This window comes from Procambarus clarkii, chromosome 1 (genome assembly GCF_040958095.1).
Source record: "Procambarus clarkii isolate CNS0578487 chromosome 1, FALCON_Pclarkii_2.0, whole genome shotgun sequence".
Lineage (NCBI taxonomy): Eukaryota > Metazoa > Arthropoda > Malacostraca > Decapoda > Cambaridae > Procambarus > Procambarus clarkii.
The window spans coordinates 24182328-24198550 of NC_091150.1; the positions used below are offsets into that span (position 1 = coordinate 24182328).

General features: G+C 44.6%; 1 protein-coding gene across 3 annotated transcripts in view; it reads right to left on the reverse strand.

Annotated features, from left to right (window-relative positions):
- Window positions 1-549: 549 nt before the first annotated feature.
- The window catches only part of LOC123748645 (uncharacterized), a 136389-nt gene continuing 120715 nt past the window's right edge, over window positions 550-16223 (reverse strand). For all 3 annotated transcript variants that reach the window (XM_069322951.1, XM_069323014.1, XM_069323136.1), the window contains exon 9: window positions 550-5755. In XM_069322951.1, the coding sequence (XP_069179052.1) occupies window positions 5404-5755 (352 nt within the window). In that variant the 3' untranslated portion in view covers window positions 550-5403. The remainder of the gene's footprint in view (window positions 5756-16223) is intronic.

The window sequence follows — 16223 nt, forward strand, 5'->3', positions numbered from 1 at the left end:
CCCATATTGCCAGGAGCACTCTGCATCTGGCGTACAGGACACCTTAATCACTCGACCAACACGACCGGACCAAAGAAGGATGGTAGCCGAGGCTAATTCACCATCCCCCCGCCACCACTCTGATGGTAATCTTAGGCATGGTATTTTATCAATTCACCTCATTCTTTGGGGCACACGTGAGGAACACAAATGCAAACAAGCCTGAACGGTCTCCAGATTAGATTTGTAGTCTAATGTTAGGTTACATCTGCTGTGTCATCCAACTTGTAATTATTGTCATTCTTTTTTCGTCTGTTTCAGTTGAATTCAAGCCTTTGATCTCAATTAGTCTTAAGTTTTTAGTTTTTAAGTTTTTTAAACCCTTCATCTTGCTCGAAACGCTGTGCGTATTAGTGGCTTTAGGCATAGTATACTAGGCTCTGTCTTGAAAGCCAACATTCTGCTTGAAACTCATTTTCAATGTATGTATTTTTACCTGAATAAACGTTATTATTTGCAATTATTTTCTGTTTGTCCGTGAATTAGGTTTGGACAGTGAAATTATCTAAACTCTATGTAACCTGATTTTATTAGATTAAGTTGTACAGAGAAGTTATACATTGAAGTTTATGATTTGTAGCAATATGTTTGGGTAATGTTCTGCTGCGCAAGTGTCTATCTTTCTGTAACTGTGAGGTGTACTGTTACAGAGTTTACAGAGAGTTTACAGAGTTTACAGAGAGTTACAGAGTTTACAGAGAGGTGTACTGTTACAGAGTTTACAGAGAGTTACAGAGTTTACAGAGAGGTGTACTGTTACAGAGTTTACAGAGAGTTACAGAGTTTACAGAGAGGTGTACTGTTACAGAGTAATGATAAGTTGAAAGGAAACTAGTTCCTTGCTATGTAAGTAGACATTTATTTTTTACTTGATAGTAGAACAGATGGTATAAAACTGACTTTTATACGATAGAGGTCATTCAATTACTACTTTTTAATATAGATACAGTTGCACAATATTTTATACAGTACTGTAGGATTTGTGACATTGCTGCAAGTAGGCCTGGTCAGGTACGGGCCGCGCGGACGTTCAGCCCCGAAATCATAGGAAAGTAACCACAAGGAAGGTCCCAGACCTACGCATTATCATCCCCCTATGAATACATGCAGGAATCCACTTAGGGGCCTCGTAGCCTGGTGGATAGCGCGCAGGACTCGTAATTCTGTGGCGCGGGTTCGATTCCCGCACGAGGCAGAAACAAATGGGCAAAGTTTCTTTCACCCTGAATGCCCCTGTTACCTAGCAGTAAATAGGTACCTGGGAGTTAGTCAGCTGTCACGGGCTGCTTCCTGGGGGTGGAGGCCTGGTCGAGGACCGGGCCGCGGGGACACTAAAAAAAAGCCCCGAAATCATCTCAAGATAATCAAGATCAAGATCAAGGTTCAAGCAATTCAAGCTTTGGTTCAAGCAATTCAAGCAATCGTTTCCTGCCCGAAACGCTTTGCGTAATAGTGGCTTTAGGCATTGTATGTACTAGCTCTATCTATAAAGCCAACAAACTTTGTAAATCTCTTTATGTATGTACCTTACCTAAATAAAGATTATTATTATTATTATTATTATTATTATTAATTGCTGGATTAAAGCACTTCCAGCAATAGTCCTAAAGTTTTTCATCAACAATTTAAGGATTCTTCCTGTAATTGTGAGAGCTCCATATTTTTTCCTCTTTCATTCTTGATTCCATTGTTGATATAACAATATACATTAAACTGTACAACTAGCTTATTAGAACTAACTTGCTTAGCTAAATGAATTGTGGAGCTGCGCCACTGTAACCTTTGCTAATACTGCCCGCAAGACGGATATGGGGTCCACTACCGTTCACATGATGGGTATGGGGGTCCACTACCTTCCACAGGATGGGTATGGGGTCCACTACCGTTCACATGATGGGTATGGGGTCCACTACCGTTCACATGATGGGTATGGGGTCCACTACCGCCCACAGGATGGGTATGGGGTCCTCTACCGTTCACATGATGGGTATGGGGGTCCACTACCGTTCACATGATGGGTATGGGGTCCACTACCGCCCACAAGACGGATATGGGGTCCACTACCGTTCACATGATGGGTATGGGGTCCACTACCGTTCACGTGATGGGTATGGGGTCCACTACCGTTCACATGATGGGTATGGGGTCCACTACCGTTCACAGGATGGGTATGGGGTCCACTACCGCCCACAGGATGGGTATGGGGTCCACTACCGCCCACAGGATGGGTATGGTGCCCACTACCACTCACAGGATGGGTATGGCGTCACTACCGCCCACAGGTTGGGTACGGGGTCCACTACCGTCCACAGGATGGGTATGGGGTCCACTACCACTCACAGGATGGGTATGGCGTCACTACCGCCCACAGGTTGGGTATGGGGTCCACTACCGCCCACAGGATGGGTATGGGGTCCACTACCGCCCACAGGATAGGTATGGGGTCCACTACCGCCCACAGGATGGGTATAGGGTCCACTACCGCCCACAGGATGGGTATGGGGGTCCACTACCGTCCACAGGATGGGTATGAGGTCACCACTGTCCACAGGATGGGTATGGGGTCCACTACCGCCCACATGATGGGTATGGGGTCCACTACCGCCCACAGGATGGGTATGGGGTCCACTACCGCCCACAGGAAGTGTATGGGGTCCACTACCGTTCACAGGATGGGTATGAGGTCACCACTGTCCACAGGATGGGTATGGGGTCCACTACCGCCCACATGATGGGTATGGGGTCCACTACCGCCCACAGGATGGGTATGGGGTCCACTACCGTTCACATGATGGGTATGGGGTCCACTACCGCCCACAGGATGGGTATGGGGTCCACTACCGTTCACATGATGGGTATGGGGTCCACTACCGTTCACATGATGGGTATGGGGTCCACTACCGTTCACATGATGGGTATGGGGTCCACTACCGTTCACAGGATGGGTATGGTGCCCACTACCACTCACAGGATGGGTATGGGGTCCACTACCGCCCACAGGATGGGTATGGGGTCCACTACCGCCCACAGGATGGGTATGGGGTATACTACCACCCACAGGATGGGTATGGGGTCCACTACCGCCCACAGGATGGGTATGGGGTCCACTACCGTCCACAGGATGGGTATGGGGTCACTACCGCCCACAAGATGGGTATGGGGTCCACTACCGTCCACAGGATGGGTATGGGGTCCACTACCGTCCACAGGATAGGTATGGGGTCCACTACCGCCCACAGGATGGGTATGGGGTCACTACTAACCACAGGATGGGTATGGGGTCCATTACCGTCCACAGGATAGGTATGTGGTCCACTACTGCCCACAGGATGGGTATGGGGTCAAAACTGCCCACAAGATGGGTATGGGGTCACTACTGCCCACAGGATGGGTATGGCGTCACTACTGTCCACAGGATGGGTATGGGGTCCACCACCGCTTACAGGATGGGTATGGGGTCCACCACCGCCTACATGATGAGTATGGGGTCCACTACCGCCCACAGAATGGGTATGGGGTCCACCACTGCCCACAGGATGGGTATGGGGTCCACTACTGCCCACAGAATGGGTATGGGGTCCACTACTGCCCACAGAATGGGTATGGGGTCCACCACTGCCCACAGGATGGGTATGGGGTCCACCACTGCCCACAGGATGGGTATGGGGTCCACTACCACCCACAGAATGGGTATGGGGTCCACTACTGCCCACAGAATGGGTATGGGGTCCACCTCCGCCTACAGGATGGGTATGGGATCCACCACCACCCACAGGATGGGTATGGGATCCACCACCGCCTATAGGATGGGTATGGGATCCACCACCGCCTACAGGATGAGTATGGGGTCCACTACCGCCCACAGGATGGGTGTGGGGTCCACTACCGTCCACAGGATGGGTATGGGGTCCACTACTGACCACAGAATGGGTATGGGGTGCACTACCGTCCACAGCATGGGTATGGGGTTATCTTGAGATGATTTCGGGGCTTTAGTGTCCCCGCGGCCCGGTCCTCGACCAGGCCTCCACCCCCAGGAAGCAGCCTGTGACAGCTGACTAACTCCCAGGTACCTATTTACTGCTAGGTAACAGGGGCATTTAGGGTGAAAGAAACTTTGCCCATTTGTTTCTGCCTCGAGCGGGAATCGAACCCGCGCCACAGAATTACGAGTCCTGCGCGCTATCCACCAGGCTACGAGGCCCCTATGGATGACGAGGCCCTGGAAACACAAACCGAAACTGTCTCTATTTTCCGCTTGTTACAACTTTTAATAAAGTTGTTACATGTTGGCTTAACGTGTTTATGACGTATTAGAACGTTGTTACAACTTGCTATATTGATTGTTATAACTGGTTAGGAGGTGTTAAAACTTGTTTGAACGTTGTACCAACGTCGTAGTTTCGGTGTGTGTTTGGCGGGGGATGACTAAGTTAATTCCCCAAATTAGATATCCTTCATATGAAGAAAGATTAACAAAGCTCAAGTTGCATTCACTGGAAAGGCGAAGTGCATAATAAATGAACTAAACTAAAGCTCACTCCAGCGCAACAATAGAACTCCCCAAATTTTACCTTCTGGACAATGTTATTAGAGAGAAAGAGGCGAGTACTCAAAAACGTTAATTAGCTTGGCAGTTGGTCTTTCCACAAATCCAGGCATTATGTCTCTCAATTCTTCGGTTTTAACTGATTTTGTCTTCATGTAAGGGTGGAAATTTGTAGATTTTGGAACTTATTGGTTCTTGGTTTGAGTCCCATAAATTCTTGAGTCCCATAAATTCTTGAGTCCCATAAATTCTTGAGTCCCATTGAGTCTTATAAATTATATTTATTTGATGTCTTTGTGAACTTCATTGTAGTCAATAGTTTGCTAACAAATACAGCCATTTTCTTATCTATATTTTTCCTATTTAAACTAAATGTTTCAGATTTTTTAAAATACAGTATTTTTTATCTTGAAGTTTGGAATATTATTGGTAAATGTGATGTTCAGAGGAGCATGGGAGGCATTAATGAACACATTCGAATGATAGAAAACAGTCAGGGGCCAGATTCACGAAAGCACTTACGCAAGCACTTACGAACCTGTACATCTTTTTTCAATCTTTGGCGGCTTTGTTTCCAATTATTTAACAGTTAATGAGCTCCGAAGCACCAGGAGGCTGTTTATAACAATAACAACAGTAGATTTTGAAGTTTTCATGCTTGTAAACTGTTTAATAAATGTAACCAAAGCCGTCTAAGATTGAGGAAAGATGTACACGTTCGTAAGTGCTTTCGTGAATCTAGCCCCAGGACATTTTTTTGGGGGGTCAATGGATTCACAGTATATATTTTAATAAGAGTGGCATTTACCATTTATTTATGGAAGTTCTCGTGTTTGCCAAGGCTCTTGTGAATGATCTTTCTGTGCACCTTCTTGACCATCAGCCCTCTGGTTGGTGCGTGTGTCTCCTTGTCCATTTCTGCCTGGTCCGCCATCTTTAGTAGCAGAAGAGGCTTGCTTGTTGGTGCCTCCGTTCCTCCGGTTGTTTCCCCTCTGGCTCCGCGCCACAACGTCGGGTATGCGTCGGGATCTGGCCCGAACATAGACTCTTTGTAGCCGACGTTCCAGCCGACCAGTCGGTTTGAAGAGCCTCATTAGTGCTGACTGACTAATTCGTTGATACCGCTGACTTCGGGCGCCGACAAGACGCACCTCATACTCAGCGGGACTGTGAAGACATTATGAATGATTATAAAATGTTTGAAACCAAACTATCATATTGTAATTTTGAATTTAAGACAAACAATCCGTACACATTTTAGTATATTTTATGAACCACTTCTCTCTTGCCTTAATGTAAGTAGTATTAACTGTACTGTACTGATAGTACATAGGCAGTACTGATAGTACAGAGGCAGTACTGATAGTACAGAGGCAGTACTGATAGTACAGAGGCAGTACTGATAGTACAGAGGCAGTACTGATAGTACAGAGGCAGTACTGATAGTACAGAGGCAGTACTGATAGTACAGAGGCAGTACTGATAGTACAGAGGCAGTACTGATAGTACAGAGGCAGTACTGATAGTACAGAGGCAGTACTGATAGTACTGCCAGTACTGATAGAGGCAGAGGCAGTACTGATAGTACTGCCTCTGCTCTTGACCACATCTCTAACATAACCTCTCCACTTACTTCAGGGATAATCAGTGATAGGACCACAGACCATTACCCATCATTTCTCCTAACCAACATTAACAACCACCTCTAGATACAAGGAAGATAAGCTTTAAGCTGCACAATGAAACTTCTATAAGCAACTTTATTGCTGCTGCTGCTAATATCAACTTGGAGGCTGAATTAGGTGACATAGTGAACACCAACCCAGCAGTGCAAACATTTCTTCAGAAAACTCTGAACCATTATAACTCTCACTGTCCAATGCTAACGAAACAAGTTACAAATAAAAGGTTAAACACTCCATGGTTTACAAAGGGTATACTTAAATCTATTGATACCGCTTCCTGCCCGAAACGCTTTGCGTAATAGTGGCTTTAGGCATTGTATGTACTAGCTCTATCTATAAAGCCAACAAACTTTGTAAAATCTCTTTATGTATGTACCTTACCTAAATAAAAATTATTATTATTATTATTATTGATAAAAAACATGACCTTGAAAAGAAGTATAGATTAGGAGTCGTCTCCAAAGAATTGTCAAAGATATACTCATCCATGCTGTCTAAAATAATTAGAAGAGCTAAAATAAAATACTACGAAAATAAATTTACCTAAATTAAGAGGAACATTAAGAAAACATGGAGCACTGTCTCCCAAATATTAGGATCAAAAGAGATTTTGAATAAAAAAATACAATTCTCCTATCCAGTCCATTTGGTCACCACTTGGTCCGGGAGACATCTCCCGTCACGCAGGGTGCAGTTGCGCCTCCACAGATCTCCAGTATCATCTTTTGATACTGGTAATGGCTCAAAAGGGCCACCACTTACGGGCTATTCATGCCCGTGCCACCTCTTGGGTGGCTTAATCTTCATCAATCAATCAATCTCCTATCCAATGACGATGGTGTGCTTTCGGCAACCCGTTCTCGCACTTTCTTTAAGTCAATATTGACTTATTGAGTAAGTGCATATGTGACATACTAATTTATTGTGAATATTTTAGTTTACCTTGAAAAGCTTCATAGAAAACACCGACCTTACTTAACCTTCTTAGTATATTAAGATAAGCATCTTATTGCTTCGTAATTACAATTATTACTTAACCTAGTATAGGTATTGGTTAAGTAATAATTGTAGTTACGAAGCAATAAGATGCTTATCTTAACATACTAAGAAGGTTAGGTAAGGTCGGTGTTTTCTATGAAGCCTTTCAAGGTAAACTAAAATATTCACAATAAATTAGTATGTCACATATGCACGTATTTAATAAGTCAATATTGACTATAAGAAAGTGTGAGAACGGGTTGGCTTTCGGCCTCAGACACTGCTATTGAATTCAATAGGTTCTTTTCAACCATTGGGTCATCCCTTGCTCATGATATTCCATCCTCACTCACTAATATTAAAGACTACCTTACAGGTAACTATCCAGAGTCTCTGTACCTAACTCCCGCTAATTTCTCTGATGTTAATGAGGTAATCCTTTCCCTTAAAACTAAGTCAAGTGCCCTTAATGAGATACCATCTCTAATTTACAAAAAAAGCCTCCAGATTTCTAGCTCCTGCCTAGAGCTAGAAATCCGATTGATTTCTAGCTGTTAATACAGCTAGAAATACAACTAGTTAATACAACCACCTCTAGATACAAGGAAGATAAGCTTTAGGATGCACAATGAAACTTCTATAAGCAACTTTATTGCTGCTGCTGCTAATATCAACTGGGAAAGAAATCCGATTGATTTCTAGCTCTAGGAAATTACTCAAGGAAAAATAGGAAAAATTACTCCTCCCAAGAAAAAAAGGACTTTAATGAGATCTAAACAAACAATATAATAATTACAGAGAAAAACTGTACAAATCCCTGTGCCCTCCCAATCTCAAGAAGAGATTGGGAGGGCACAGGCTATCTTGAGGTTATCTTGAGATGATTTCGGGGCTTTAGTGTCCCCGCGGCCCGGTCCTCGACCAGGCCTCCACCCCCAGGAAGCAGCCCGTGACAGCTGACTAACTCCCAGGTACCTATTTACTGCTAGGTAACAGGGGCATTTAGGGTGAAAGAAACTTTGCCCATTTGTTTTCTGCCTCGTGCGGGAATCGAACCCGCGCCACAGAATTACGAGTCCTGCGCGCTATCCACCAGGCTACGAGGCCCCTACGAGGCTGTAAAGACATGAGTGTGAATGTTATACACAGTAACACAATTAGATGTATATGTATTACAAATTGTGTGTCGACTAGTTCGGGTATGTAAACCAGTCAGTGTAGAGATTTTCCATATAAATGTTATTTTGATCTGACGATTCAATATATATCGTTCAGAGTCAAGATTCATGTCATGTTGCCAAGTATATCATCTCAGAGGAGAGCTGGTGCGGGGCCAGAGTAATAGGGTTGGTCAGGTGACACAATGAGCTCTGAAATAATTGTGTTAATTTCTCTAGTGATTATATGTGATTTAGTCATGAGGGGTAATGTGTATGATTTTAATTATCATGCTAGGTGAACCATTTCCATGAGTGTTTCACTGCAGCTCCAGTAATTTGTCAGACCAAGGTCATGGGTGGTCGTTTGACACCCGGGTGTCTGTAATTACTGTGTCGTATGGGGCGTCAGTAATTGGGAGCGATGACTTATTGTGTTGTGATGTCATTAGCATATGGGGTATGTTAATTACTTCTATGTTGTGTGTGTTTGGGCAGTGTTCAATGTACATGTTTATATTACTGTCCTGGGAGCTGTGTTGCCTGGTGGAAATTTTAATCACGGAATTAGGGTTTTTAGAGTTAATTAAGGGGGGTCTTTAATTAGGGGATTCACAGTGTTTAATGAGGGAGCAAACAATTGATTGGTTATTCTGGCTAATTAGATAATTAGTGCCAGCTGTCGATGGAGCGATGGTGTTTTGAGTTAACGCATTTTCATTGCTGAAGTAATTATCTGTCCCTGGGACAGTAATTACTTACTCAGACTAATTAGGATAATTACCATTCAAAGTGATTCCACTCAGTAAGGTAAGGTAATTGTCAAAAGAAGGCACCAAACCGGGAAGGCTATGTAGCACCATCAAAGTGCGAAATAATCAGAGGGCGCTAAATACCACCAAGAACGCCAATACGAGAACAAAAACGCATAAGGCAAACGATATCAAAAGTATCCGATTCACCTAGAATTCTATCGAAGGACAAGAGACCGCGAGGGACGGTCGGAAAGCAAGACACACGCTCGTCCTGGAAGTCAGGACATTCAACAAGGACATGCACAACTGTAAGAGGAACAATGCAATTCGGACAATAAGGAGCAGAGCGGCGCTCCATTAAGTGACCGTGAGTTAAGCGAGTATGGCCAACCCGCAGCCGTGCCAAAGCAGTTTCCCACCGCCGGTTACGGTGGCAGGAGGAAGGCCACGGGGACACACTACGTTTGAGAGTACGCAGCTTGGTACCAACCACAGAGGACCAACAACCCTGCCAACGGGCAAGAATGGAAGAATGAATAACAGGATAAAAGTCAGAATAAGGAAGACCTTTACGGGAGATGGGACAAGAACGGATAGCTTCCTTAGTGGCAGCATCCGCACGCTCATTGAAAGAAACACCAATATGGCTGGGAACCCAGCAAAACTCTACTGATTTAAATTTACTAGCAATAAGAAACAGCCAATGTTGATTCTCGATGACCACCGGATGGACAGGATTAAAGGACCCTAGAGCCATGAGGGCACTACGAGAGTCAACTACAACCACAAAGGAGGAATGAGAATGAGAAAGCAAGAGACGGAGAGCATAGAGAATAGCATAAAGTTCTGCCGTAAAGACGCTAGCCTCCGAGGGGAGGCTACACATATAAGTACGGTCAGGAAAAACAACAGAGTAGCCCACACCGTCCGCAGATTTAGACCCATCGGTGAAGATGGAAATAGAGTGGGAGTGCGAAGAAAAGTGTTCAAGGAAGAGCTTTTCAGAATTGTAGGAGGGGTAAAGGCTTTAGTAATACAAGTCAAGGACGTACAAAACTTGGGAAGGGGGAGATTCCACTCAGTTGTTCCTTGCAGCTTGTGGCAAGAATAGGGGGGGGGGGCAGTGATGTAGGGGTATACATTTGCATTGTTGCCAAATCGTGTATCATTACTGTGGGTACGCAGTAATTAACGTGTTGCAAGCATATGGGGCCGTGACATTTATTTGTTATGTCACTGAGAGTGTGACCTATGTAACCTGAGGTTACTTTGTGTTTTCTTTAGTTGTGTTGATGATTAAAGATTCAATGAGAGTTAACTAAGGGGTAATTAACTTCATAAGGGGTTGCATATTACTTAATGAGGGAGCTGTTAAGGGAAACAGTGCTGAGCTTGTTGAGATACGTTTCAGGTGCAATTAATTGTCCGTGTGACAACTAATTGCCCACTCTAGCTAATTGTGCAGTTAGCATTCTCATCATGAATTCACATAATGGTAAGGAACTGTCAAGGTTGACAGTATTTGTGTTAGTCTAATTTGCTCGTGACTAATTATCTGTCTGTGGGATGGCAATTTGTGGCTCATGTTAATTAGTGGAATAATTAACATCAAAGGTCTTGACTGTCGTAGGGCCAAGTCATTGGGATAGCATACCCCGATGGATTAATCATATCTGTCTGTGGGGGGCAGATGATTAAGCTCATGTAAATTACGGTAATTAACAACTCGTCTAAGAATTCACAATGTTTGATGAGACCTGCTTAGGCAGTGGCTACCAACAGAGTGGTAAGCTTAGTTAACAGAACTCAATTAGGATTTAATTAGTTGTCCGTTTGACAATAATTAGGAATTACTCACTGACTGCTTGATGGGGTCAAGTGTGATGTAATTAAGAGTTAACAAGTTATTGTTTAACAGTTTGAATTCTTGTAGGAAACAAGCGTTTGTGATTAATGTAGAGTACTGTATTGCTGAATGCTGTTGACAGTCAATTATGTATTAATTGCAATCAATTTAGTAATTGTTTAAGGCAATTTGTTCAATTATCATCTCTGGAGACGAGAGTAAAGTAACTTGGGGGTTACTGGAGAAGTGTCTCAGGACCCTATCTTGCCTAGCTTTCTTTACATTTTGCAACTTCATTGCAGGGAGATGCAAAAAAAGTGTTAACGTAACAGAAAGGTTATTGCAGACTCGTCTTAGAACCTGCCTTGATGTTGTTTACAATAGTTACTGTATTGTAGGATACTGCAGGGGTTTCTTCATTGCAATCTCTTGTCAGTGGGCACACCATTGTTCAGTTAGTTCATTTAGTCAACCCGAAGTGACAGCAAGATGGAGACTTATTTCTCGATGGGCTGTTGAATAGCTGTCTTACAATGTGCCACTGGCTGGACATTAACGTAACGTAATGCTCACTGTTGTGTAAACTTAGTCTTGTGAATTATTTGATTGCAATATTGCGTCGTCAGTGGGCACACCTGTGTTCAGGTTAGTTCAGAATTCAGTCGTGCAGCAATTGACGGGAGTTGTTGCTATTTCGTGGTTGTTAAGTAGCTGTTGTTAAAGTGCCACTGAGTAGACATTAACGTAACAAACTCAGTGTTGTAGTACTTAAATCTTTGTTAATAAACTTGTTATTGTTATAGAAAACAGTCTTTGATGTCAACCCTTCAACCATTCTTGTTCCACCCATGTTCTGCTTTGTACGACTGTCTAGTAATGTGGTCTTTCTAAATGAAGGCTGCTCTTGGGAATTCTAAACTCAATTCATAGCACCACACATCAAATTAAATTTTGATGTTAGATTCTGTGGGTTACCCTTAATTGTGCTACAGCACTGGAGGAACCAGAGGGCCTAGTGGATTGGGATTTCACCCTCATTGAATCCCAGCAGTTGCTCCCGCCTTCCTATAGTCTCAAGCTTAAAGTACAAGCTGCTCGTAAGCAGTCCTTTTTGTTTGAGATCCATCTCCTAAGGAAGGTAAGCGTAGGAAAAATCTCACACAGGCAATTCACTGTTTCCACTGGAACAAGTCATGAGTTCAGGACTGCCATGGGGAAACTGACTATTGGTCACCAAGGTTCCCTTCACATCACGTCTGAGGAGTAAAAATTTATAGTAAGAAGGAAACTACACAGGTGCCAGTAAGGTCACACCCTTCCATCGGGGAACAGAAAATGGGGTCGGCTGCGCTCAATAGATGTCGTTGACATCGTCACATGTACGAAATCAATGTATAAAATCCTGGCAACACTTGTTAAACAATTACATAATATTCTTAAATTTAAGACGAAATTCATTTTATGTATGTTATTGCTAAACATGAAGCAATATTTTTTATTATATCTGCCAGAGACGGTTAGTTTACTGTGCACCCCATACTCATCCTGTGAGCGCTAGTTTATTGTGACCCTATACTCATCCTGTGAGCGCTAGTTTATTGTGACCCTATACTCATCCTGTGAGCGCTAGTTTATTGTGACCCTATACTCATCCTGTGAGCAGCAGTTTAATGTGCACCCCATACTCATCCGGTGAGCGGCAGTTTAATGTGCACTCCATACTCATCCTGTGAGCTGTAGTTGAATGTGCACCCCATATTCATCCTGTGAGCTGTATACACAGTTAAATTTGTTATCCCTACTCCCTCCGGGAGAGAGGAACAGGTAATTTTAAGGTGAAGGTGTGTTTACTTTAAACCCTGAACTGCGCAATGCACCTGCAGGCCCGCGTCTGGTTTGCGCAATGCGCCCCCGGGTACTTGTATTTTTCACGTTCCATTCAAAACTGGCATGCAGAACCCGGGTACGAAATGGATGCCTTGGGGCCCCATTGATCATTCGCCATCTTGAAAAAAATTGCCAGCATGCCCCGCGGCAGTGGGGAGCCTCAGTTTCAAAACAGCAACCATGTCTGACATATAGTCTATGAGCTCCCGCTCCACGGTGAGCCCTCGGTCATGGAAAATGACTCTCTGAGGAGGAGATACGCAACATTTTGTGTGATGACGGTGCTATGGATGATGACCTAGACTATGATCCAGAGAAAGACCTTACGCAGAGGTCTGATATGAGTAAGGGAGAGACTGAGGTGGACGATGTGGCTAGCGTGTATGGTACACACTCCTCGCCGTCCTCGGGTCTACACCATTATCATCACCACCACCATGTATGTCCCCAGACGCCAGTTTATTTAGTGACAGTACATACGATGAGTCGTTTTCGGGCTCCAGTGACATAGGCTCCGATACAAGTAGTGTGGATGACTTGAGTACGAGCAGCGAGGGTGTTACCAGGCGGGGTTTTGCTGCCTCGGCAACACGTCGCGGCAGGCGGCAGCGTGTCTCGCAGCAACAGGACAATGACGACAGTGGCCCCTTAACATCAGGTATTCGTGGTAGGCCTATGGTACGTGAATCTGCCTCATCGCCTAACATACCCTCACGCAGCTCCAGCAGCAGACAACGTAGCCGTGTTTTTGGTGCTCGTGGTGGAGTTGGCCATGGTGTTGGCGCCAACACCAAACCCCCGGGAGTACTTGTGTGGGAGGATTGTGCCACATTTGTCCATCACATACCAACGTTTGATGCTAGCGATTTTGGTGTTATACTATTATTCCCATATACCGGTGATGATATGGCAGTAATGGAATATTTCAAGGAGTATTTCGACAATGGATTCATGACACATCTTGTGACAGAGACAAACAGGTTTGCACACAGCCTCATAGACGCCGACATTTTACCTGCCTCATGCCTTAAGAGATGGAAGGACACGATAGTTGACGAAATGAATGTGTTTCTGGCACTCAGCATGATGATGAAGCATTCCGAGAAAGCTGTCGTCCAGGATTATTGGAGCAAAGACAGTCTATTTCCATCGCCCGTGTTCAACCGGTATATGTCGCGTTCAACCGGTATATGTCGCGTGATAGGTTCCTCGTGATTCTCAGGTGCCTGCATTTCGAGAATAATGCAAATGAGGACAGAAACGACAGACTGTGGAAGGTACGGAAGGTGTTCAGTGATATGAAAGGGAAGTTCAGGGATTATTTTGTACCTGGACAGAATGTGGTTATCAACGAATCGCTAGTACAGTTCAAGGGGGGACTGGCATTCAAGCAGTACATCCCATCATAGCGGCACCGTTTTGGACTGAAGTGTTTCGTGCTGTGCGACTGTGAGACTGGTATGGTGTTGGATATGATATTATATTCTGGTACAGACGTCGATATACCAGCTCAAGATGAACATGGGTTCTCCGGCAGTGTCGTAAAAATCCTGACGGAACCGTTGCTGAACAAGGGGCATATACTGTACACCGACAACTATTACACCAGCCCCTTGTTGACCAGATACTTCCTTGCTCACAACACCGGCGTATGTGGCACTGTGAAGGCCCACAGGAAGGAAATGCCAGTGTTCGGTATTGGTATAGCAGTGGGTGACTGCCAGCTGCACAAGTGTGACAATATGCTGTCAGAGCGGTGGAAGAACAGACGCGAGGTGAGTATGCTGACTACGATTCACACCAGTGCCATGTTGGACAGTGGCAAAGTCCACTTTCAGACGCTCTTCCCCATGTATAGACTGTGTCATAGACTATAACGTGAACATGTTCCTTGTCGATAAATGTGACATGATGTTTGGTGGAGTGGAGCGCGTGAGCAAGTCTGTGAAATAGACGAAAAAGTTCTTCTTCCACCTAATAGATGTTGCTGAGCTCAACTGCATAAATATGTACCTGGTAAAATCTGGCAGGAAACCGTCAATACGTACATTCAGTGCAGGTGTTGTATCACAGCCGCTGGTAAAGTATGGCAAGGAGGGCTACGTTGCACCGCGCGGGGTGCAAGCAACAATGCCACACGCAGCTCCAGACAGACTGAAGGGTAACGAGAACTTCAGAACTTCGGAGTACACATGCTCGAATATATGCCAAGCACAGCATCACGAGAGAAGGGTAAACGTGCGTGTATAGTATGCAGGAACACTACCCACTGAGAACAAAAGTGAAGATGCATCAGCACCTGGTGCATGGAGTGCAAGGTGCCACTCTGCCCCGTTGGTTGTTTTGCTGCATATCTCACACTCGCAGAGTACTCGAGTGTTTATGGTGTGTGTTTATGGTGTGTGTATATAGTGTGTGATACTATATAGTGTGTATATAAACAGTAAATATAAATATATTACCATGATACATTGGAAATTTGTGCAGGATAAGTGAACACTTTTGTGATGCACGTAACACAGTGTCTACGGACTGCTGCCATTATATAGTGTACGTGTTTATTACATTAGGATTGGCACGTAAAAACAAAGAAAATGTATTTGGAATTGTGCGTAAAAAAATAACAAAATATATTCGCGGTAGCACGCACGTCGCCCCGGGCGCTTTACTGGCCTTGGGAACTTATACCACGGGCGCACGGGGAAATGATGACGTCACGCGCCAACTTACAGACCCCATAGCAGCCAAAGTAAGTACAATTTCGACTTTCCGTTACCATGCCCGTACTCAGGAAAGGGTTTTTTTACACTTTCAAAAATAAAAATAATTTTTCCAGAGAATTGATTTCCTGCACACAGGGGTGGGGGGTCATATTTGGAAGCCGAGCAGTTGAAGGGTTAATCCTTAATGAGTCTAGAATATCAATGCAGTGTACATTCTTTTATTAAGAATGCTTACTGCATTCTCCGGTGTGGGGATAAAGAAGGATCTGGTGTGGGAAGGACTTGGTTTTCTAGTACTTAGACTTATGTTGGAAGGATGTATATGAGTAGTCAAGTATCTTGAGGTTATCTTGAGATGATTTCGGGGCTTTTTAGTGTCCCCGCGGCCCGGTCCTCGACCGGGCCTCCACCCCCAGGAAGCAGCCCGTGACAGCTGACTGACACCCAGGTACGTATTTTACTGTTCGGTAACAGGGGCATAGGGTGAAAGAAACTCTGCCCACTGTTTCTTTCCGGCGCCCGGGATCGAACCCGGGACCACAGGATCACAGTCCAGCGTGCTGTCCGCTCGGCCGACCGGCTCCCTTTAACTGTATGACTACAA